Source organism: Scomber scombrus, chromosome 9 (genome assembly GCF_963691925.1).
Source record: "Scomber scombrus chromosome 9, fScoSco1.1, whole genome shotgun sequence".
Lineage (NCBI taxonomy): Eukaryota > Metazoa > Chordata > Actinopteri > Scombriformes > Scombridae > Scomber > Scomber scombrus.
In genome coordinates, this window is record NC_084978.1 from 18,159,601 (window position 1) to 18,185,342 (window position 25,742).

A 25,742-nucleotide genomic window follows, 5' to 3' on the forward strand; every position below is an offset into this window, starting at 1 on the left:
TAGTGATGAGTGACAATGATAAGAGGAACATTCTGCTACACAAACGTAGAATTTTCTTTGCTTTTTTTGCACAATATTGGATCATTTTACCTCTTAAGGCCTGGAAATATTAATTAAATGAAACCATCTGAGAAGTCTAAAGGGAAAATTTCTCTGGTGGAACGGCTAGAAGCTCATTATACATCTGAAACGTGCCAAATCTTTGTAAGGTCTTGAGCCATGGACATATATTTAACACTGCATAGTAGGGTGGATTAGGGTAATGTGGGACATTGACTAATGTGGGACTATAAGCTCCAGTGCATTTATCTCTTTTTCTATTCAATATTTAAAAGCTAACTGTCAACATACAGGCTACTAGTTTTTTAACCTATCTGACAAAGAAAGCAAAACATTGTAGGCCTACTAAATTAAATGACCAAATATTGGTATGCATATTTCAAAATGTTTTGGCAGATAAGGTTGCTTTGTATAAATAAAAGTATTTTAAGCCTAAAAACTTGTGTCCCACATTAGAAAACCCACAAATTCTGAAACAATCTTCTTTCATGCGGATCAAATTGTTAAATGACTGTGAGTGTGACAACTCTCCACCTGTATGTCTGTGTTGGCTGCACGGAGGACTCAGCTCCGCCCACTGAGAGACAGGTGAGATTACCAGCTAACGTTAGCTTCTGCTGCAGTTTGCTGTCATTTCTCGTCGCGCGTTCAATGCGGGAATACTGCAACTTTATTCAGTCTTGCTGTTCTGTATAAAAGGTCCGGATACGGAATGGGGGACAGAGTTGCTCCACCAGTAAGCAGCTACAGAGATAGGCTACAGGACGCTGTTGTGTTAGCTTTGGTCGAGCAAGGTAGAGAGTGAATGAATAGAGGGAGCGCTGGCAGGCAGAAAGCCGGTGAATCAGATCAATAAAACCTTATTTTCTGATTGTTTCACAGCGGTTACGTTCAACAGTACAAATAAACTTCCCCACACTTCCACTCAACCATGCAGCTCAGCCTCAAACTTCTGAATCTGAAACGCTGTAATAATGCAATTTACAAAATACACAATTAATAATACAATTATTATAATTTCACTGAATCATAATTTAACTTTGATTATATGATATTCATGCATTGTTATGTTCCTCAAATTTAAAACATATATTTCCTTATGTTGGACAAACAATTATATGAACTCTGAAAATTAGATGTATTTTCTTATCTTGGTACAAGTGCTCTCAACTGCTCATAAAATATTCTCTTACCTAACAGTAGAGCAAAAATAAGAAAACATTGGTGAATCCCAGAAATCAATGGGTGCTAACAAAATAAGAACAAATCATAGATACGAATGACAATAATTTGTTCATATATGGCTTCTTGCATAAGGCCCTTTTTTTGTTTGTTTGTTTGTTTGTTTGTTTGTTTGTTTGTTTGTTTGTTTGTTTGTTTGTTTGTTTAGAAAAAAATCCTGCATAGTATTCCTTTAAGATCAATATTTCAGTGAAGACTGACAGCTCCATTTTGTATATTTGCACGCACTGCCTGGAGAAGCAAGTAGGCAGTCAGAAAGTCATAACGGGGGAGAAAAGGCTTAAAAGTTACCAAAAAAAGAGCAAATGATATTTCAGAAATTGCTTGAACTCATTTAGTCCCGTTTAGTCCCCTCCCTTCTCTATAAATCTCAAACTTAAGAGCTCAAGCAGACTGAAACATGGGAAAAAACAAACTGCTCAATTAGACGGTCTAGTGGGACTCTGTTTCAAGCTCAGCTCTGTGTTTTCCATATTGCCCAGACAAATTTAGCCCCAGGCGAATCAGCAAACATTTTTTTGGCAAAGCAGAGAACTTGCTAACATTACAAACTACTGCAGGCAAGACTTTTCACCAGAGGAGGGTAGTTAAGTGAAAGACATGATGACTTTGTCACCATGGAAACTGGTCAAGAAGTGAATTATGCCAAGTTTAATCTGAATTCACAACTGCAGATCTCCTCCCCACAGCTCCATTGTTTAGCCCTGTCTAACTGGAAGAACGTGTCGGTGCGTGCGTCACTGTTTGCCTCACAGGCAGAGCAGAGAAAAGCCAAGCTGTCCTTCTGAGAGACTGATGAGCCATGGACGGTTAACTAAATCGACCCCTGAACCCAGGGGGGAAACGTGTTTATCTAGATAGACAAATTGATAGAAAGATAGGCCAGTACTACCCTAAATCCCCTCACTGCCCATGTTACATTTACCTGAGCTGCTTTAACTAGATGTAAACATTCATGACTCCTGAGAAAACTTGCATGTGAAACAGAAGTGCTACAGAAGCACTGACTACAAGATTTAATGGCAAAAAAGTAGTTAATTTTTAATAGATACTGTCGTAAAGCCTAGTGGTCCCTATGCCTTATTCATGGCTGTACAGAAACTTCATTTGAAAATAAAATATCGCCTTCCTTGGTGAGCATGCAAGATTTCTACAAATGATTGATTTTAGGAAGCATGATATTCAGTATTCGTATATTCCTTCAGGTGCTGCTGCAGTGAAAAACTGTCAGATTTTTGAGATGTGCCCTGAGTTTTAAATAGCATTTTAAACTTACAGTTCCCATTTCATTCACCCTGTGCCCTGATATTCGAGCCTATGTTCATGTAACACTAATGTGGTGGTGTGAAATTAGGGCTGACTCAACTGTTGAGCTTGCTGTTATCTTTACATGTTTAATGGAATATTGTAAATATAATAGCTGGTTCATCACAGTATTGTTGCCATGCACAAATGCAAGTGAGATATTGTTGTTGTCAGGGCCCCAGCTAAGATTCTAAGATTTTAGACATACTATACCACGAATCTTGTTGTGACCCCTGAGTCAGAGGTCTGTTTCCGCTGAAGACACTTTGACACCACCATAGATACCACCCACACTCAGGCGGTCATCACCCCTCAGTCCTCTGGGAGGCGCTGCCTGCGAGTCAATGCAGACTTCTATGATTGCGTCACTTGCAATTTCTTTTTTTTTCTCTCTCTTTCAAAAACTTTATTTGCATAAAGGTTTTTACAAGTTAAAGTATCAACAATAACAAGGAATGCTTGAGGTAGTGTAACAGCAAACCACAAAAGGAAAAACAATAATACATTCTAAATGCAAAAATCCTAAATATATCACTTGCAATTTCACCGGGTCGCCAATTTCCTAGGATGGCGAAGTCACCACCCGCCCTCCTCTACCACTGATTGGTTAGAATTACAACACGGACATCCGGATTAGCCAATCAGAGTTGGAGTAGGGCGGGTCATAACCTCATTATTTTTGAGGGAGAAAAAAAATGCCCCTCTTCCGACCGCACAACCAACACATCCCGTGACCGGCTGTATTTACAAGTGGCCAACCTGCCGCGGGACATCCCAGCTATTTTATGGGGCCAGACGACCCTCCAGATGAATCTAAAATGGAGATAACTCGTCGATTAAAGCTGCTGTGAAAGAAAAAGACGAACCATGTGGAGGATTCAAGGATATGTTGGAAGAGGTGAGAGAAATGTCATTGACACCGGAGAAACTAGTCCTCCATGCCATGTTTGACTCTACATGCAGATAGATTCATTATTACAAAGTGTCGGTTTTACATAGAGGTAAACGCAGTTTTGTGAGACCTACGAACAACAGATACTGAAGTCAGTTTATTTAAAAAGGCTACAACATAATATAAGCTACTCTTTACTATCTGCCGAGAACCGGAGTTTAGGCTATTTTGGTCGCTGCCACATAAGGTTTCTGGACTGTTCCATGTTATTGAAGTCCTCGAGGCTGTTTGTAGCCTAATTATAATGCTGTAATACATATACAAATATTACAGTTATATGTGCCAGTGTATGTTACAAATCTTTATTTTTATTCTTGCCAATTCTTATAACATTATCTGTTTGGTTTACTACTTTTTAATGCAGTGGTTCTCAGTCGAGCCATTTTTATCCTAGGATGGCAGGGTCATGACCTGCCCTTCTCTGCCTCTAATTGGCCAGCACTCGTTGTCTTCTGTGGTTGGGTTGGTTAAGTTTAGGCAGGAGCAGTGTGATTAATTTAGAGGTAGGTTAAGAATATCGGGGCAAACCAATCAGAAGCAGGATAGGGCGGGTCATGACTTGGCTATCCTAGGAAATACTGTAAGGTTATCCAGGGGATTCCCTATAAAAGGGTCCTAATTTCCTTTCACTTTACTCCATAAGTAACACAGTAACAGAGTGTATGAGTGTTTTTGTCATGAGTTTCATACACTTTCTGTAATAAAATATTTAAAAGCAACAGTATTATCAAATTGGGGACCCTGGTATAATTTGTGTCAGTTTAGGTCGTTCTTGACGTGAAAAACTGTGAGAACCACTGTTTCAGTGGACATGAGGATTATGGATTTACTTTACTTACTTGTGCATACCTTAAAGCTTCTTCTCTCTGTTTTACTGATCTATGTGTTAGAGCAAATCTACAGTATCTTGTAAAATATGTTCAAAAAATGTATACTGTGCTGCAAAATGTAAATGTTATTACTAGCTACAAACCCAATTCATTGTTCACACTCTAAACTGTCAGGAAATAGTTATAACAATAAAGCCTGTCATAGTTCAATTTATAGTTAAAAAACAACAGAACTGAACAATTGGAGCAAATCTTAACCTTCAAGAATAGCAAATGTTTCAGTCATTTTCAACAATTAATGATTTAAATGATTAATTTAAATTAATTAATTTCTGCTGTTTTTGTCTTCCCAGTTCTTCATCGATGGCATGCCAATACTCCTCTGCGATTGCCCCAGAACCACCATGTGGAGGACGAGTTCATCAACACCTCCACTGTCCTCTCCACCTCTCGACACCCCTCTGACAGCAGGTAGCTTCACGCCTCATTAACACTGTCCAGATTCTGTCCAGGTCAGAGGACTAAAGTCTAGAGAGAAAGTAAGAAGAAAGAGACGTCTCCATCACTTTGATCTCACCACTACTTTGTCCTTAAACCTCTGGCCAAGTTAACAGCTGTTGAAAAGAGAACATTTGAATTAAGGTCAAACCTCAGAAGCGACTCCATCCTGATCCTTTCTTGTTCCTTTAGCCGTTCTTTGAACCCAATTTCTCTTTGCTCGCTGCCACTCTTTCAGCTGGTTGCATCATCCTGCAGCATCTGCTGTGTGTATTAACAGGGTTAATCGAGGGTAACAGAAACAAAGCTGTTTACCCGTAACAAAGTATTTACATGATGTCTTGATACAAAATAAAAGAGAAATAAAAACAGACATGTAACTGTTGGGCTTTGTTTTGTCTTGCTTTTCTCTTAGCTCTCAGAAAGAGGAGGATGGAGGGAGGAGGAAGAAACAGAGGACCTTTCAGTTCGGCTACACTGAGCTCCCACATTACACAGCGCTGGATGCTGTAGGATGGGTATGTCTCGTTCACAAAATTTCAAATACTACCCAGAAGACACATCATTTTACCATCGATTGACTTTGCGGATTCAGTAGACACAGAAAATGACATCCAGCCTGCGTACTCTGACTTGACTGTTTGGATATCATCTGTTCATCACAGATTGTGATGAGACATTTATTGTCATATGCTTGGCATCATCATATATGTCATTATCCCAACAGAGGGATGTCAGGATCCGCCTCAGTGGGGGTTTAAACAGTCTGGTCTGATTACACAAATACTTCATGCTGCAAGCCGTCCTCAGTTTGACAACTATCAGATTTCTCTTAAAAGATTTAGAGTAATAAGTAGTGATCACAATAACCGACTTAAACTCTCATGACACAAAGAAAAGCCACTTAATTAACCATTTAATACAAGTCCTCATGCAAAACTGTCATTTTTGCTGCGTATGAAGATGTGCCACTGTTCTTATATCCTCAGTTATCTATTTAATACTCCAAACTTTGTGTATTGAATGTGTTATATGAGGGGTATTCATGTTTTAGTTTTTTCATTATTCAAATGAATCTCATAGTTTATCAGTAAAGTTTCATGTTACCAAGTAAAAGTAAATGCAGCTGTGGAACAAAGTTTTGCAGATGTGGCCTCGAGCCAAAATATGATGTCAAATTACACCATGATATTGTTCAATGTTGCTTTCTCAAACACCTTCACCCACACACATTTAAATCTGCACCAACTGATTCATTCCTACAGCGCCACTTAGTGGTGTCACCTGCTAACTGCTTTTTGACTACATGGCTAAAATGTGCAAGGTTTCTTTTATATTTTATTTTTCAAAAAGCAATCTTCTGTGTAACTGGTTTTTACTTGTAACCCTCCACCTGCCAACTGTTGGCTCTCTGTTGCACATGATTGGCGATCCTTGCTTTACAGTATGTTGGTTCAGGGGGTAACATGTTTCCATATCAGTGATGACATTGTTGCTGTTGTTAAACCACAGGGTGCAGCAGCGGCTCTGTTCATGCAGATCTGCAGGAGGATCCATTCGCAGTTGTCCTCTGGTACGGAGCCCAGTCCGACCCCTGGAGCCCTACCAGCACCCTCCATTTTGCAGAAGTGTGGCTACCGCATCCTGCTGCAGACCTGTGAGTCCTTATAACATGTTTCTAACAACGCAAAAGACCCGCAGATGGTTCATCTTAACTGATGATATTTATTCATCTCAGCTACTAAATCCTTCTAATCTCTCGTTTTGGTGTTCTCTTTGGCTTCTTCAGTATCGAGGCGAGATGTTCTGCCCAGAGGAAGGAGTGTGTTGTGTCTGCAGGGGGTGCCAGAAACTCAGAATCAAGATCAGTCCTCAGCACAGAGCAGCAGCAGCAGTAGTGATGCCAGTCCTCAAAGCAGCAGTCCGCAGGACCAGCATACAGCTGACTTTGCCATCTCAGACCACCAGAGAGAACTCCTGTTCCAGGATTCACCTATACCTGGTTTGTTCTGTCCTCTGTAGTAGTTTTAGGTTAAGCATTAAGCGTTGAGACTTTTTTTTGACATTTTCATGCTTTTTTCTGCCCTGACCCACAGAGGAATCGTTGCTGTCAGCGTCTTGTCCTCTGGAGAATGACACCAGCCACGACAATGCAGAGACAAAAGATGCTCATGACAAGGTGATGGTGAAAAGTGGAATTTTTCTTTTTTTCTTGGTAACAATTTTTAAAAACATGTCTTTTTTTTAATTAAATCTTGATTGTTATTTTTGTTCTCTGTGTTTCCAGGACATGTTGTCAGATGAGGAGAGGCTTGCCGAGGCAGAGCTGAACCTCAGACATGTGGGAGACACCAGTGTTCCTGTTGTCCTAAACATCATCGGTAATTATTCAGTACAAAATCACTTGACACCTGATCATTTTCAAACAGTCATTCCCAAGCAAGACGATTCATTTTTAACAAACGTCATTTGTTCTCACCTGTTACTTTGTGGGTTTTTGCTGTATGTGTTTTCTGTTGTCCCCTGTGCATATCTGAAAGCTTCATCTCTGTGTTTACGGCAGGTCTAGAAAGTGCCAAGACTGAGAATTACGAAGATGCTTTCACCTGTTTTTTGGCTGCAGCTCAGCAGGGTTACTGTAAGGCCCAGTTTAACACTGGTGTGTGCTATGAGAAGGGCAGGGGGGTCCGCAAAGACATGGAGAAGGTGAGATCAGCCTCAGTGCACACTTAGTTTACTTCAGTACTGCATCATTCTCATTTCTAAGACCACAATACACAAATGTACAAAAACAAAAAGGCTGTTTATATATCACTTTAACTGTATCACTGTCTTGTGATCTCACCTGTATTTTCTCTTTAAGGCTCTGTATTACTACAAGCAGGCAGCAGTCGGGGGTCACAAAGAGGCTCAATACCGTTATGCAAAGCTGCTCCTGACCAGCAGGGGCCAGCAGAGTGTAGAGGACCTGAATACGGCTATCAGCCTGCTGGAACAGGCTTCTGCAGCTGGACTCACTAAGGTACAAATCATAAACACATGTTTTAATGTTTCTTAAATTCTGTCATGGTGCACTGATTTTATGTACTTTCATAGAAATATATCTATGTTTTGCATAGAGATATATCTGTTTTTCATGCTCTTGCTTTCGACATTGTCGTGGTGTGTGTGAGAAGGCGAAATGTTCCTCAGCTGCATGTGTGAATAATAAAAATCATAGCAGTGCCTGAAAGGTTAATCCAGTAATTTACTAGGAACTATTTGTTTAAGAGATATACAACGTTTTCTTTTGTGTCACTAAGGATTGGATGAAAGTGGAAAAAAAAAAACAAGAGCAAAATTATACTAAAAAAAGCTGCAAAATGACAACATGATTTTAATATGTAAAAAAAAGACTAGTGATGAGTTGAATCACACCGTTTTAATAAATAATCATCTTATCACTATGCTGGGCTGCTTTAGGTTTGTGAGGCAGCTGTAGTAAGCTGATGCTGCATTACTGACTGACTCACCATTTCTCCTCTTCAGGCTCAAGTCTGCCTGGCCTCCATCTACTCTCAGGAGCCGGTGAGAGACAAGCGCAAGTCTGTCCGTTACCTACAGATGGCTGCAGAGAGCAGAGTAAGTGCCCTTCTAGATGTTTCTAGAGTTTAATTTATGGCTTTATCTCTGAGAAATCACCTTTCCTACCAGTGTACCATCTCAGTGAGGCTGCATTAAGAAACCTCCTGCTCTTCAGTCACAGTGTTCAGTGACATATTGTGAATTCTATAGCAAGAGATTCAAGTGCTTCTATTGTCACATGTAAAGCAACACAGCAGGTGTCAACATTGAAGGCATGAAATTTCGCTTCTTTAAGCTTTAGTTCAAATTAGACTACTAAGTTAATATTTACAATTGTTAAAAGAAGGAGCAAGATAGGAGAGAGGTCTAAGTCGAGAATAATCTTCATATAAATATATTATATTGTGAGTGTATAATGTGTCTGTATGTATATTTAGAAAATTGTTTAGAAGATTAAATTGACTAAATTGTGTGTATATTTTCTTCTTGTGTTCAGGACGACACCGCTCTGCTGCTCTTGGGTCAGTGTTATGAGAGCGGTTTTGGGGTTCAGCAGAATCTGAGGATGGCGATTGAATTCTACAAACGAGCCGCTCAAGCAGGCAACAAGCAGGCTAAGATCTTACTGATGCCTCCTAATGAGACAGGCGGGAAGGGTAAGCGCACACATGCTCTGTCAGAATGACGGGCGTCTGTGTTAGTCACTGCGTTTTGTTCGTTTGTTAGCGATGGCACTGCATGTGATTCGCTTTTAATGAGCCGAGATAGCAGTCATGATATCTGTGAGAATGGGCATCTGATTTCTGTTCTGTGTCCCTGTCCTCCTCCAGCTGAAGACGCAGTGTTGCGCTCCATCCGTTCAGCTCCATCGTTCTCTGCATTTGACCATCGCTTCCAGTCGCCTCTCTCTTCAATGGCCAATCATGTCCCGTCCTCCGCCAGTCACCCCATCACCTTTACCCTCCTTACTCACTCCCAGAGCACCGGGAGCCTATGTGTCCCTTCGGCCTCCATGCCTCTTCACCTCCATCCCCACAGCGCAGAGGGAGGAAACTGCCAGTGGATGGTGGGGGTTGGATAGTTAGTCCAAGGCAGCAAAGGCCAGACTGAGGAATGTATTTTATAGAGTGATAGTATCGTCACCAGAGGAGAAAAGTCAAAGTGTGTATTGTTTGAATTAGATTTATTAGATTTTATACATCATGTGAATGCATTGCTATATTACTGTTAATTTGTTGAGTTTTTCATAAGTCTGGAAGAGCTGTTTCGCACAAAGTCATTAAAGATATGGTGCCTTTTCTTGTATTTCTTTATATACAGTGTAGTGTTTTCTTGTAAGCTATAAGTTATCCTGTGAATAAGAAAGTGCGATTTCATTCCCTTTTGATGGGTCTCGGATCATGACTTATTTCTCTCCACTTATGTGGGATTAATCAGGTTTAAAAAATTTTAAAAAAGGTTTGTCTCCTGCAAACCGTATTGCCTGATATGCACAGTTGAAACTGACAAATTGCTTTACATTTGTGGCATATTTTAAAGATTACCTTCAGTAATACAGTGTCAGAATGGATGCATTTATTTATTGTTTCAAAATGAACAATGTCAGAAGAAAAAAAGGGAGGTTATTCCATGTTTTAAAGCCGTTATCTGTACACATGCCAAAGTGAATTATGATGCACTGTGAAGAGGATTTTCTACTGTTTGCACTGTACACATGCTTTGTAGGAAAATAAATTTAAAAAATCTAAAAAGGTGTTTGGTTGTTTGTGATTAAAATGAAATTGATGTGCAAATGTATTTCAGGGAGTGATGTAATGTATATGAATCTGTCTGTAATTAACATAACTGTAGCTGATTGTATGATTTTAATTAAGCACGAGAGTGGACTAACCATCCTCTGTGTGGAAATAACTTTTCAGATGATATCATTAGTTTTAATGTATTATTTGCGCTAGTTATACAGAACCGAGACTGATTGTGTGTTTCAGACAGATGAGGCCAGTGTGAGACTGGAAACCACTGGATGACGTAAGACTCTGATGATGTGTGATTTCATTACCTGAGATGCAAAATAACACCGGTAGATTTATTATGGTTGCGTCTCCTCCGTGCACCGAGCGTCTTTGCGTCCGCGGCTCTGATTGGCTGGCCGGGGGAGTGCTCCACAGCGCCCCACTGCTACCGGATCCTCTGGCGCAGAGAGAAAGCGCAGCTTGGCCGCCAGTGAGCACCGTGCCGGGCTGGGAGGGCAGATGATGTGATATGATCCTATACGGGTGGCCGGCTGCAGCTACGGGCGGACTGGCTCTTAAAAAGCGGCTGTGATCTCGGCCCTGCTCACTACCTTGTCGTCGTGGGAGCGGAGGTGCTGAAGACCGGAGGCTGACCGAACCGGTGAGTGGATGTAAATAGATGCTTTCGATGGGATGCACTCCCCTCCCAGTGCGGCGGTGGTGATGGGGCTGTACAGAGAGAGAGAGAGAGAGGTAGCTGCTGGATGCTGAGGATTTACTGCGTCTGTTCACATATCGACAGCTTTGCTTCCGCAATATTGGCAACTCCACCTATGCAACCTCGACATGAAGGTAGATTTGATGATAAATAAAGCTGCTTTTTGATGTGAGCCAGCAGCGAGGGAGTTTATTAGGAAGAAGGCAGCACGAAACGAAGGGCTCAGATACTCCACCCATGACATCATTGACTTTTTCAAGTTCATTTTCTCTACAGCCTGTGCTTTCATCTGTTGCATTTCATTTATGGAGCAGTGGATGCAGTTCAGAGTTGAGGAAATGAGCCTGACATTACAGTGAATGCCTTTTAAGTTGCTTATGTTTAGTTTCCTCTGACAGGCCAAGATATCTGTCAATATCTAGATATGATGGTGAATCCTTAATGCATTTTATTGATGTGATGAGAATATGGTCTTTTATTTCAGGTGACCTTCACATGTGTAAAACAGTCTTCACTGCCATACTGTATACAAGGTGAGCAGACAGTATAAACATACTAGAGCAGATAAGGACCCTGTTTTGATACCTTGCTCCTAAAATAGAAAGGGAGCATTGTACAACTAATTTTGACTCGTCCTTTGTAGTCATATCGAGAGCACATGATCACTGGTTGTTTTCCATTTTATTGATATGGTTTCCATATTTATTTTACAAAAGCCAAAACAGCACCATTATGAAGCAGTATTGAGGCCGTAACAAGCACATATAAAGAAGAGCAGCGAAAAGATGAGTTAAATGAGATATAATTGTTCAACGAGGATACATGTTGCTGCATCCCGTGACCAGCTGCTGAAATCTTGTGCATCTCATGAATGACCTCCGCTGTCGAAGGGAGAACAACAGATTTATTGAGGACAACAGTTTGACTACATCTGTGTGTTAACTGGTGCCCAATGTCCTGCAAACTGCTGTGTCATTCTCCTCGCTTTCTCCCTTTAATAACCTTCCTTCTCCTACCTGCTCCACTCTCTCCTCTCTTCGCCCCAGTTTGTTTAACTAATGGAGACCTGCATCGCCAGGGGACAGAGAATGTCTGGCTAGGTGATCCAGTTTGTCTGCACCTCCTGACTTATAAAAAAACACAAAAGAGGAATTTTTTGGGGTTGTGAGTCATTCAACATATTTGCTGTGATTTTCAGCTTCTGTGGCTCAAAGCACAATTTGTAGCTGTCACAAAAGCTTGTTTCTCCAAAATGTCAGGCTTTTATCTTGGGATCCATATTTCTGATTAGTTTGACAAGCCCAGGAGTTCAAAAGATTCACTTCAGCCTATAGGACATGCATAGTCCATCAGTTAAAGGGAAACATAATGGGACCATATTTTTCAGCACTGCTGATTGAGAATAGCTGCTGTTGTGATCCAGGATGAGTAGGTGCGGGTAGGTTGTACCTGTTGACCGTGTTTGTGTCTGAGTGTTTGTGTCTGAGCGTGAGCGCAGATTCAGCACAAACAGGTTGTTGTGATTGTCTGGCTCGGTGACTGAGGGACAACATGACAACCACCCAGGGAGAGGAGAGCAGATAGGGGCCCCACATGAACAAAGTGCACTACCCAGGGATTTTGCTCTCTCCAAAATCCTGTCTCTGTCTTTTCCCAAGAACTTGTCGTGCTTTAAAATCTGCTGCATTTGTGTTTTCCATGTTTCTCAGAAAGGTGCTGATGCTAACTGCAGCATTGTTTGATGTGCGTGCGTGTGTATGTGTGTGTGTGTGTGTGTGTGTGTGTGTGTGTGTGTGTGTGTGTGTGTGTGTGTGTGTGTGTGAATGAATGAGTGAAATTATGTTTATGATTGCGTGCCTGGGCATGTTTTTCTACCTGTACATGTGTTCAGTTGTTTACCAGATTTCCACAAGTTTATTTAAATCATTCAAAAACAGAAGTGACAGTGATGTAACCCATACGTGGGCTTTGTCTATTTATCTGTCTGTATTCAGCATCATAGAGCTGATCCACCCAAGGATAAAAGAGACATGGCTAGCTAGTTAGCAGGAGCTGGCTGCCACTTCTCCTCCTCACAGACTGGCTCACTGCTCAACCCTGGCTTTGAATGTCAGTCCTGGATGAATAAATGGAGAGCCTGACTCACTCCAAATATCAGGCAAATGCAACCCCAGACTTTGATGCAGTGCTTTTTACCATTTATGCAGTGACACCTTATGTGTAAACTGGGTGTGTGGCTGGAAAAGAACGAGCAACCTGCACACCGTGTTCAGATAAAAGCCTGTATGACTGACACCGGGATGAATGTCTCAAGTTGATGATGTCATCTGTCTGGGATGATATCAGAATGAGATCATGGATGTTTTCTCCAGCACAAATACAATAGAAAAGATTGAGACTGTATATATTATATTATATTATATTATATTATATTATATTATATTATATTATATTATATTATATTATATTACACATATTTTTAAAGATCTAATGAAAAATGTGTATTGTTGGATATAATTGTAGCATTAGGGCTCTGAACATTCTGACGTCATGCTAAAATCCGAGAAAGCACAAATACTGCATCTTTGTAGTTGTTATCATTTTTCAGTGTAGCTCAGTGAATCATAATTAACTGGATTGAGTGCATTAAAGTTAGGCCCAAGTGATAAATTGGCCAGGCTGATATTGATGGATGTTAGAACATAACGCATCACTACCTGCATATAGTAAATGTGTATAGTATCGGATTGTAATTGCTGCACAAAAATGCAAAAAATTAAGTTTGAGGTAGTTTAGAAACTATTTGTTAGTGTTTTATGTTAAACATATATACATATATGGATTTATGATCAGAGACTCTCAAATATCCACATCAGTGTCAGTAATCCAGAGTTGGTTGGGCTTCAGTATGAAGCACATCAGATTACACAGAGTATTGTGACTTCTGACAGTGTTTCTTTTCTCCAATCAGCTCTTTCTCTGCAGTGATATTTCCAGTCAACCATGACGTCAGTACAAACCCCTCCCCTGTCCCGCTCTGGCTCCTCCCCCTCTAATGTGGGTCTGGCAAACCGCGGCGCCCCCTCCGCCACCCCTCCCACCTCCCTCAGCCTACGTTCCTCGTACAACCAGCTGCTTGGGCATGATGTCATCAAAGAGTCCATCGGAATGGAAACGGGAAGTTCAGCCACCTTGCCTAAGAGCCGCCAGAGATACACAATGACAAGCGTGCGGAGCGTCATGGGGATAAGTGATAACCTGTCTTCTAAAAACCAACCTGTGACCAGAGGGAGAGGCCTCCCCACTAAGTCCTCCTCTAGTTCAGCCCTCTACTCCTCCTCTTCTTCCTCCTCACTGTTTAATACAACCAATCCCAAGTTGGCCAAGAATGGGGCCAACATGCAGAGACGAGCTGAGAGTCAGCAGCTGGAGCTTAGCAGGGCAAATACAGAAGGTAAAATTCACAACAATCTCATTAATAACCCCAGTTCTGACTGGTTGGAATTTGGGAAAGACAACTCGCAGCTGCCCCCGTTTCGTAGACGGACAAAGAGCGTCTTGGAGTACCACGAGAAAGGCTGGGATCTGGATCTGAGCTGGGGAAACAAGGAGGATAATGGGGAGAAGAAGCAGCAGCCCTCCCCAGAGAAAGAGCAGGCCACCCCTGCCAAGGAGAGGGAGAGCCAGAAGGAGGAGAAGCCCAGCAGCAAACAGACCTGCCAGGAAGAGAAAGAAGAAGTGGAGCCAGTGGTGGAAGAGGAGGAAGAGGAAGATGACCCCACACCAACTCCGAGACAGCCCCTGCTACCAGTGGTGGTTGAAGCCCCGCTTTCCTCCACCTCCTCCTCCTCATCCAACAGCCCAGAGTGGGTCCCAGACAAGCAGAATCATGTCCAGAACCAGGCTCCAGCCCAGGTCAGAGAGGAGCTCTGTGTCCAGGTTCAGGCTAGTCCACGAAGTCCTGCAAAGCCGCCTCGGAGCGCCCAGCCCAGGGTGATCAAGGTGGAGTTACACCCCAACAACGAGAACCAGTTCCTACAACAGTACCCACCTTCTTCTCCTAAACAGGCCAGGTCTAGTGAGAGGAAAACCCCTACAAGGAACCGGGCACCCCCTGCCCTGCCAGATCCTGAACCAGAAACTGTGCTCCCAAAGGTGGGCTTAAGAATGGATCTGACTCCAGATACCCCATCAGAGGATGAAGACTCCAGCTGGACCACCCTGTCCCAGGAGTCACCTTCCCCTCAAACTCCACAGGAGACAGGTTCGATATGTGTTTTCATCTGATCTGTCTTTTCAACATTAGCATATCTGTGCCAGCCTTTAATCGTGCCTCTATTACTCCCTCCTTTTATTCCCTTTCTTTCTCTCTTTCCCTCCATCTTCCTCCTACAGACAGTCTGATCTGGAAATTTACCAAAAGCCTCTCCTTAAGCAAGCATGTCACTCCAGCAATACTGCTGGAACCTTTACGGCCCCTGTGAGCCACCTTATGGCGCAGAGAGTGATTAGGATGGACAGAAGGATAAGATACTGCAGATAGCAGGGTGTGAAACAGGAAGGAAAAAAGGAAAGAGAGAAGAGAGAAGAGCTGGATATACCAAGTGATGATTGCCAGGGATGTATGACAGAGCAATATAGAGAGAATATGACCATCAGGAGAGAAATATGAGAAGTGAGACAGAAAGAAAGGAAACCAGGAGTGAGAAGAAGGAGAAAACGTTACTACCAATTTGGTCCTACTATAGGGGATGAGCCCTGGAGTTGCTATGACAACAGAAACTAAGTAGGGACAGTCTGACCATCTCAGAAATTCGCCCTATCCACCCTCATCTGTGTCTGTATGTGTGTGTGTGTGTGTGTGTGTGTGTGTGTGTGTGTGTGTGTGTGTGTGTGTGTGTGTGTGTGTGTGTGTGTGTGTGTGTGTGTGTGTGTGTGTGTGTGTGTGTGTGTGTGTGTGTGTGTGTGTGTGTGTGTGTGGGCCTGACTGTGTACAGCACATGTACGTGTTTGTGTGATACACTCACATACAATATGTGTCTGTGCATTGCTGTTGTTCATCAGCAGATGTATGGGGTGAAGGGGACCTGCCCCCAGGCTGGCGTGAGATCTCAGATTCATCAGAGGTCTATTTCTGGCACATCCCCACTGGCACAACGCAGTACCACCGACCTGTTGCCTCCGGCAACCAACACACTTCTCCCGACAAGGGGCCAGACACTGAGCATGACCCACAACAAGAAACACAGGACTCCCTCAAGCCACCCAACGAGGTGAGGGACTGACATATTCATAATTGACTTTAGGTGTACAAAGATGCACTTAACTTTGACCAATGTGGGATTTTAAGTACCAGTATTACATACTCTACCTTTGAGGAAATAAATTGAAGATAATACTAGTATTATTAGTTTAGGCTACATGGTCAGCAACCTAATAACTAATGATTTATAGACACTTTAAGAAGTCTTAAACAGAAACAGAAATCTATATATTTTTAAAGGCTAACAGTTTAATGTTATGTGGTTAAAATATATATTTAAAGAAATAAAAGTGCACTTTAAATGTCACATTTACAGACACATGACAAAGAAGTAGTGTTTGATCGGTCCGACATTTAAGGACCTATTTTATAGTAAACAAATTCCACCATAAAACATTTTTAAAAGTCAAATGTTGCATGCTCAAATTTGTGCATTTTGCAGTAAGTAGGAATAAAACAGGTTTTATGGAAGTGACTGCACCACTTCTGCATCCACTACAACCCTAAAAGTCTCTGCTGAGACCCCACTTACTTTGACTTTTACCTTTAAAAAATGTTTAGCTTTAAAAAACATTATTTTAAAACATATATAAGTAGACATCCAAACACCAAATGTAAACACAGGTTGTTTTGTTTTTTTAATTTCTGTTGCTCTGGTCGGGGAGGAACCGTTTATCAAAGGTTGATGCCATAATTGGCAAATATCAGCTCTTAGTGCAATAAATTGGAAAGCTGTTGGTGATCAATGAAGAACCCACCACTCGCTGTCCTTCTCTGTGTTTCCCTCACACCACACCTCTCTCTGTATCTCCATCTTTATCCCTTGCTCTCTCTCCCACAGCGCCCCAGCAGTCTGGTATCTGACAGCTCGGTAGAGCCGGTCCCCTCTCCCTCTGGCTCCTCCCAATCCTCCTCCTCCTCCACCCCCTCGAATGATGTCACCTCTTCTGGACCGAATCTGAACGCCACTGCCAGCACACTCAATGTAAGGCACAGACCCATGTTTATTTGGCTGTTGAAATGCTGTCTTTTTTTGTGTGATATTTTTAGATATTTTTATCAATTAAGGTATGTCTGACTGTGTGCTTTTCCACGTATTGGACAAAATTTGTGTTGTTTTATGAATGTATTGTTGTTATCACTCCCCTGTTATCCATATACTATTAAAACATTAAAAATACACACTGTTTCATTGGGTGATATATTCTTTCAGTACAATGAATGTAGATTTTTACAGCCACCAAATCTCCTTTTCCAAGTCAATTTTTATGTCTAAATTACACATCACAGTCACTTTGGTTCATCTTTAGTCTATCTTGTATTGCAGTTTTCCATAAAAGCTTGATGGTGATATATATCTCTGCTTTCCCTGTTGCACTTATTAAATTGAAATGAGCACACAGTCATCACTGTCCAGGCCTGTCTGCAGTACATATTCAGCAGATATGCATATCTCTCATATTAGGTTTTTAAAAAAAAAGTTATAATCTGTAGTTATTACAAAGCAAATCAGATTTTAAAAATTGTCAAAAGTCAGTGTTATAATCTGCCAAGTAGTTATGAATCTCTTTTATCCCTTATCTATCACTAATGTTAGTCTCAATCTTGCTGAATACCTGTCTGTCTGTGTGTCTTGCTCCAGGAGCTGAAGGACTATCCAGTCTATCCAGACCCCAGTCTGAAGGCATTTGAAGGGGCCACTCTCCGCTATGCTTCACTCAAACTCAAGTAATACATCCAGATACACTGGAGACACTGTGCAGTCGAAAAAGTATAGTTTGTTAAAATGTCACTTTATTGTGACTGGTTGTTATGTCTGATGTTTCACTGCAGCCCTCCAGCCCAACTGGAGACAGTGGACCTCAACAACACCTTCTCTGATCCGGAGGCTATGGTAAGACATTAACAACAGCATACTGATTTGTTGACCATTAGGCCGTATGTTGTGTCTATATTCTGTGTAAAGATTCAAATGATATCACTTTTATATGGTACAGGCCAGCATGCTGAGTAATTCAATCATTTATCCGTTAAAGTCTTTTGGCAGCATTTGTTTAGTTTTCCAGTCAGACCCTGCTTGCATTCAGACATTCATCAAACAATTTTCACCTGCACATAACACTGTCTATATATGACTGTTTGGCAACAATCAAGAATTTGATAAACACATGTTCCTTTATGATAAAGTCAGTATGACCCAATATTGTAGGTTTAACAGTTGGTTGATTAGACTTTGGTTAGCAATGAGTACATTATTTATTTCTTGATAAAGGGAGGACACCAGGCTTTGTTTGCAATGACATCATGAACCTGCTCACAGGCATACTGTCTTCTCTCTGTGTGTGCAGTAGTGCCCCCAAGTGGTTCCTTTGAGAACTGAGATATATGTACAGTACATGTTTACAGCCAAACTGGTTTTTGCTGTCCTCCTGTGGAAGAAAAGCATATAGAAAAGCTAAACCAGCAGACTTTTGTGATGACGACAGTAAAAGTAGGAGCAGATAGTTGAATGAGCTGAGGAATGGATGGGAAATTAAATCTTGGGTCAGGTGTAGTGACAGGAAAGAAGGAGTGATCTTTTTTCTGACAGATATGTCGTTTCAGTGGAATTATGACAAAGAAGATGATTTTGGGAGTTGTGTGGTGGTAGTCAGTCTATAATAAATAAATTCCACCATGGTTTGGAATTGACATATTTAACTAATGTAACATTAAAAAAGCCAAATATTGCATGCCCACATGTGTGCATCTAGCAATAAGAAAACTTAAAATAAAGGCAAAAGTACCAAGTACATTTTCCTGTCAGAATTTCTATAAAATTCTAAATTTCTAAATTAAATTGTATAGGGCAGAAAATGAGACTCAGAGGTGATATACTCTTTAAAAATAAAAATCAAGTGAATGAAATTCTTGAGATGTTCATATTTCTCAGAGGAACCCAGAAGAGCATGTGCAAGTTTAATAAGAAACCAAGAGACAATAATGTTGCCACTGGTGTGCATGTGTGTGTGTGTGTATGTGTGTGTGTGTGTGTGTGTGTGTGTGTGTGTGTGTGTGTGTGTGTGTGTGTGTGTGTGTGTGTGTGTATGTGTGTGTGTGTGTGTGTGTGTGTGTGTGTGTGTGTGTGTGTGTGTGTGTGTGTGTGTGTGTGTGTCACAAATGTCCCTGATTGGTAAAACGCTGATGTTTTGGTCAGTGGTTAGAGTTAGGATTAGGAAGTCTCTAGGAAATTAATGTAATCTATGTAAATCCCCAAAAAGTGACAGAGGTAAGACTGTGTGTGTATGTGTGTGTATGCCCCAGTGCATTTTTGCTCAACACTGTTCTAGAGCTTGAGAAATATATCCTGAGAGTCTCTCCAGCAGGGAAGAGCTCCTTGTTGTGGTAGAAGAGAGAAAGAGAGAAAGAATGAAAAGGTAAAAGAAAGTAGGAAATGGTAATAGCTATTGGCCTCAAACCTCTGTCAGTTATTGCTGTGATGGCTGGCATGTGATGGTACAGTAGGTGTTTCTGCACACTATACTGTAAGTAAAGATTAAAGAGGAACTCTGAGTTTAAAATGGCGTTGCTTTTAAGCAAGTTGGTGATATTTAATGGACAATTCTGGTTTGTCACAGCTTATTTTTGTAGGTCTGGCCATTGTTTCTTTACTGTGGGTTATGATAACATTGTTTCCTTCAAGTAAATTACTTGAACTGAGATCTAAAAAAGAGATCCAAAGTCAAAATAAATACAGTGGGGGAAATAAGTATTGAACGTGTCAACATTTTTTCAGTAAATATATTTCCAATGAGGCTATTAACATGAAATTTTCACCAAACTTTGGTAGATACGTATAGGATCGTCTTATATTGGAGAGATGCACACCCCTAGTATTAACTGAAAAAATCCACACATACAAAGAAATCAAAACATTTAAGTCCATAAGTAAAGGTATGTGGTTTAAAGTGGTATGACATAGGAAAAAAAAGTATTGAACACGCTAAGAAAAAGCAGTACACCAAGGCAAGGAAAGGCAAGGAACCAGCTGAAATCTGTAAGTAGTTAGAAGTAATTCTACCTCTTATCTGTGCAAATGAATATCAGCTGGGTTAGTACATATTGATGGGCTATAAAAAGGTTTTTTGTTAGCAAGGTGTCACACAAGACACATCTCATGATGGGTTAAAGCAAAGAGCTCTCCCAAGAGCTTTGCAACCTGATTGTCGTAAAACATATCAATGGAATTAGTAACAGATGTATTTCAAAACTTCTGAATCTTCCAGCAAGCACCATTGGGGCAACATTTGTGGAAGGAACTAGAGATCAGGGTTCACAAGAAGGCCCCCCGTAATCTTCTAGATTTAAAGACAATCTGTCAAGACAAGAATGGACCAAAATCACACCTGAGTACTACAGTCTTGATTCTTGAAGCTGTCATTACAAACAAAGGCTTTTCCTAAGTATTAAATACATTTCAGTTAGTGTGTTAAATACTTTTTCCTGTTTCATTCCACTTTATTCCACATAACTTTATTTATGTGTGTGGATTTCTTCAGTTAATACCAAAGTCAATACTTATTTCCCCCACTGTATGTACCCAAACTTATTTGTACAGGAATAAAGAAGGCTGATGGTAAATTACCCAAACTCTCTGTAAAAACATCCATCACAATTTCCAGACAAACATCCAGGATCTATATTGAACTACTTTACTTGCAGTATTTGTATGTGTCACACACACACACACACACACACACACACACACACACACACACACACACACACACACACATTCTCCTGTGCAATGAGGGATTATCAACATTTTGTGTGCACTATGTTTTTTTTTAAACAATCTGTTTAAACTGTTAGCTTAATCTTGTTCTAAAAACTCAAATAGTTTGTTGAGTCGGTCTTATACTCCAAAAAAACAGAAACAGATTTTTCTTATAATGATAGAGGTAAGAGAAGGAATGGAGTCTTAAGATTAAAACATTGTGAGTCTTTACAAGTATAACAATAGAAATGTGTTTTTCCCAGTCGTTTCCAGTGCGGTCTCTGGGCTGGGTGGAGATGGCAGAGCAGGACCTGTGTGAGGGGAGGAGCAGCGTGGCCGTCCACCACTGTATCAGACAGTTGTCCTACTGCAGGAGGGACATACGAGACTCAGCTGGTGTCTGGGGAGAGGTCAGTTGGTTAACAGACAGGCAGACACATAGTTACGTATACAGTTTGCAGAGTATAATGCAGTGGTTCCAACACTTTTTACTCACAACACCTTGTCAGAGGTTGCATGTCTATAAAATGCAAAAAGTTTGAATAAAGAGTGATTTCATTATTTAATTGTAGTTTATCTTTGTGTGTAAACTGACTGTTGCTCATGGTTTGATAAAAAAGAAAAGTGTAATAAGAAAACTTAGTGTGCTCGCCACACACCTATATGTAAATTCAAGGTATTTTTGCTCCTGTCCAATGGCAAAAGCATTTCATAAATATCGTATGTGGAGCAGAAGAATGTTTTTCCTGGTTTAGCGTATCTGTTTGTGGTCTCACAGGGTAAAGGGATGTTGCTGGTTCTTCAGGACCGCATGTTGACCCTAGTTGACCCAGATGATCGAAGTCTGCTCCACTCTCAGCCAATCAGCAGCATCCGTGTCTGGGGCGTTGGCCGAGACCATGACAGGTATTTTGACATCAGAAACATTTTGAAACCAAAACCTCTCCTTTTGGTTGTTGTTGTTTGGCTGCTTGATGCCACCGTTTTAGCAATTATTACGTGTGATCTTGAACTGATGAGCTGCAGACAAAGAAGACACACATACATGATGTTTCAAACCTGCAGCATATCAAACACTGTAAAATGCATAGATGGTACATTCTCGCTGTTAGACGCTGAATCAGGAGTTTTAACTAATCATCAGAGAATGGAAATCGGCCTCATTATTATTCAGTGCATATTTGCACAAATTGCATTCAGAACACCATAATTATGCTTATTGTTCCATGTTTCTATCCCACACTGTGGACCTGTGGGGCCTTCAGTCATTTGGTAATGTCCCATGGTCTTAACCTTTCACTATTGAGCTGACAGTGTGCTGAGGCTAGCACAGCTGCTAATGGGGGGGACAAGCTAAGCCCTCATTGATATGGGCCCCACAGGATTTCCATTTCTATCCACTTCAAACACTCAGAAAACCAATACACAATTACAAACATTAGGGTTGATATAATATACATACATGCACAGATCTAATATGTATACATATTTGCATATGTGTGTACTCACCAAATGCATCAAATACTAAGCCACTAAGAGCTAAGAGACTTTGGGAGATTCACATCCGAGACGTGTCAAACACTGACTGTACAAATGAGTGGAGTGGTAGAGGTTTGCAGTCCAAGAAGCTGGGTCGTTCTGACATGTGTAATCAGCTGTTAAGGGATTGGGTGAAAATGGAGTTTAAAATAGCATCTGTGTAAGAGGCTTGATCTCACTTCACTTGCCCATGCTCCCAGTTTGTCCTTACCTTGTATGTGGGTTTTTTTTTTTCTTATTTCTGTGTTCCTGTCCCTGTGTGTCCCTCCATATCTCTTATTTCTGCCTTTCTATTTGACTTTTAAATGTTCCCATAGTCTCTCTCTCAAACATCATCCCTCACATACTCACACTCTTACTTTTCTTCTGCCTTTCTCATTTTTTCCTTCAATCAACAGCCCCAATACCACATTACTGTAGCTCTGTATGTGTGTGTGTGTGTGTGTGTGTGTGTGTGTGTGTGTGTGTGTGTGTGTGTGTGTGTGTGTGTGTGTGTGTGTGTGTGTGTGTGCAATAGATAAAGAGAGAAAGAAAGAAAGAAAGAAAGAAAGAAAGAGAGTCCCTCCACCCTCTTCCGTCTCAGTGGATTGAGAGACTTTCAGTGGCTGTCTCTCTCGGCGGTAATGGATAAAGCATGTACTCGGCTCAGGCTAGCTCTCCCTCTTATCCTTTTTCTCTCACTCCATCTCACTCTCTCGTACAGCATTACAGCTTCCACTCTGTTCATCCTCTTCTCCCACCAGCACTTTAAAATCTGCAGTCTACAGTTGGGTGATGTAATATAATTCTAGCCTGGTTGGGCTGTGTGTGAAGATATCCGATGATCTGAGACCACAATGCACTTTCCATGTATGCAGCAAATTGTCTTGCAGTGTCCTGCATCTGACATGGGATGGACTGTGTGTGTATCTGAGGCATGAGTATATTATGGTTGGAGGTTTGTAGTCCTGCCACTAGAGTGCACTGCAATCAAAGTCTGTGCATACAGTTAAGTTGATGCAGCCAGCTGAGTACACAAGAGTATATGGACATCCCTGTCCATATGCACCCTTGTTTAAAAGCTGTTTTTTTATGGTGTGGGCTCAAAAGTCTTATCGCTACAGCACACAGTTAGATTTTTGACAATAGTGTTCTTCCAACTTTGTGACAATAGTTTGCAGAAGGGACTTTTCTGCTCTTGTGCAAATGGTTTGACTTTGGTGAGGAGGAACTTGACAGAGCCTCAGACCCCATCACATCTCCTAGGATTAACTGGACCTTATCGCCAAAATCAGTGCCTCATGCTCTTGTGGTTGAATGGGAATGTAATGTTCAGGTGTCCACAGTGTGTGACTGGCCTGAGATAAACAGTAACAATGTGCTGAACTTGTGGCAGCTTGAAAACTGTGTAAGCAGTTAAATGGTTGTTAGAAAATTGATCGGACCTGTCAGATGGTACAAGGAGAGGAGTCAGAATAGAGAGAGAGAGGGAGAGAGAGAGAGAGAGAGAGACAGACAGAGAGAGAGAGAGAGAGAGAGAGAGAGAGAGACAGAGAGAGAGAGAGAGAGAGAGAGCATTTTTCTTGTATTTGTAAAGAAACTGAAAAAATGACAGACGGAGGAAAAAGAGAGGAACAGAGAAAGGGAAAGACACATGCATACAGAATATCTCTCCCTCAGCTCTCTTCATCCACCTCTCTTTCTGTCTGTTTCTGTATTCCCTGTGTTGTCCTGAATGTTCCGTCTCTCTTTTTCGCTCCTCCAGCCTGATTCAATATGAATGAGTCCCCCTGTCTCTTATGCGGGACGGGACGGGGGGGGGGGGGGGGGGGGGGGGGGGGGGGGGGCGGGTGGGGGGGGGGTGTTCGCTCCTCGATGAAGTCATGAAGCTATATCTGGAGCACTCAGCAAGTCTGAGTATGTGCACGGTCGTGATTGCGCGTGCACATGTTTGCGTGCGTGTGTGTGTGTGTGCAGGTGGGGCTTGAATTGATGAAGTCATAGGTCTATATGTGGAGCACTCTGGTGCGTGTGTGTGTGCGTGTATGTATGTGTGTGTGTGTGTGTGTGTGTGTGTGTGTGTGTGTGTGTGTGTGTGTGTGTGTGTGTGTGTGTGTGAGATGGTGAATGAGTGCATGTGTTTACCCCCACTTCTCCATCCCCTCTTTCTGTCTGTAATGCTCTTGCGCTATTTCCACTCTTTGTCTCCAGCGCTCTTTCTGCCTCCCTCTTGTGCCATTGGCTGCACAGATTTGCCTCTTCTTCTTTTCTGCCTCTCTTTGTTTGTCCCGCTATTGCACTTTCACTAGATGTAAGCCCCCCGCCCCCCCTTTTATTTCAAGCTTCTGTAAGACAAGAGAGAGAATAAAGATAGCAACAACTGAGGAAGAGGAGAAGATACTCAAGAAGAAGACAATTCAGAGAGGGTGCGGGGTGAGAAAAAAAAAAAAAGTGGCGGTGCTTTTGAGAGAGCGGGGTAATAAGCAGAGCAGTGAAGAGCCAGTGAGAGAGGCAGAGGCAGAGCGAGCAGAGAGGCAAGCTTCCCTGCTTGCGCTGAGAGGCATACAGCAAGACCTTGTGAGGGACTCTTCGGACCAGGCGAGCAAAAGCTGACCGTAGAGGAAGACAGTGAGAGAAAAGGTGTAGCAAGGAAAGAGGAGGAAAAGGAGAGGAAGAGGCTGGGGGAGGGGGAGGAAGGACGGAGAGAAGAAGGGGGAAAGAAGCCCTAGAGGATTAAAAAAAAAAGAAGAAAGAGAGAACAGGCAGACAGGAAGAGATTTACCCCCGGGTACCGCGGCGAAGGGGCTGTAGCAATGTCACCGTGGTGGCGGAACTAAGGAGGCAGGAAAGTAGTCGTCTGTAACGGGGCGAGGATGTCTGCTTGTGTAAGTACCCCTATCTCTCTTTCATTCACTCCTCTAGCTCTCCTCATCCATCCGACTTCCAGTCATCCATTTCCGCCTCTAGCTTTACTCCCAACATCACCCCCATCTATTTCTGTCCTCTGTTGATTTTTAATTGCTCTGATGTTTGTGTAAAGGACACAACACATGTCTTCCAGCCCTACTTTCATTCATTAGCTTTGTCCTTATTATTTTTCACCCGTTCACTTCTCAACCTCTTGCTGTGTTTGATTTCAAGCTGTGTACATTCTCTCTCTCTCTATCTCTTTCTCTCTCTCTCTCTCTGGCTGGCAGTGAGGTGTCAGGGTTGCAGGCTGGTTTTGCAACCGGAGTCACTGAGACAATTAGCAGACATTCAGGGAGCCAGATAAGAAAGAAAAAGCATGAGAGTGAAAGAAAG

At 41.8% G+C, this 25,742-nt stretch overlaps 2 protein-coding genes across 2 annotated transcripts in view; both read left to right on the top strand.

Annotated features, from left to right (window-relative positions):
• Positions 1-3,334: 3,334 nt before the first annotated feature.
• On the top strand, positions 3,335-9,756 carry dele1 (DAP3 binding cell death enhancer 1). The gene is made up of 12 exons (XM_062425583.1): positions 3,335-3,505; positions 4,743-4,860; positions 5,303-5,405; positions 6,400-6,544; positions 6,677-6,889; positions 6,984-7,066; positions 7,175-7,268; positions 7,451-7,593; positions 7,751-7,909; positions 8,416-8,508; positions 8,948-9,107; positions 9,282-9,756. Exons 1-12 carry the CDS (start codon positions 3,475-3,477, stop codon positions 9,530-9,532), a joined length of 1,593 nt encoding a protein of 530 aa, XP_062281567.1. The 5' UTR covers positions 3,335-3,474; the 3' UTR covers positions 9,533-9,756.
• Positions 9,757-10,748: 992 nt separating this feature from the next.
• LOC133985840 (amyloid beta precursor protein binding family B member 2) overlaps positions 10,749-25,742 on the top strand; it is a 36,074-nt gene continuing 21,080 nt past the window's right edge. Inside the window, exons 1-8 of the mRNA XM_062425564.1 lie at positions 10,749-10,845; positions 13,874-15,166; positions 15,967-16,175; positions 17,007-17,150; positions 17,808-17,893; positions 17,999-18,059; positions 21,185-21,331; positions 21,700-21,827. Of these exons, the coding sequence (XP_062281548.1) occupies positions 13,906-15,166; positions 15,967-16,175; positions 17,007-17,150; positions 17,808-17,893; positions 17,999-18,059; positions 21,185-21,331; positions 21,700-21,827 (2,036 nt within the window). The 5' untranslated portion in view covers positions 10,749-10,845; positions 13,874-13,905. The remainder of the gene's footprint in view (positions 10,846-13,873; positions 15,167-15,966; positions 16,176-17,006; positions 17,151-17,807; positions 17,894-17,998; positions 18,060-21,184; positions 21,332-21,699; positions 21,828-25,742) is intronic.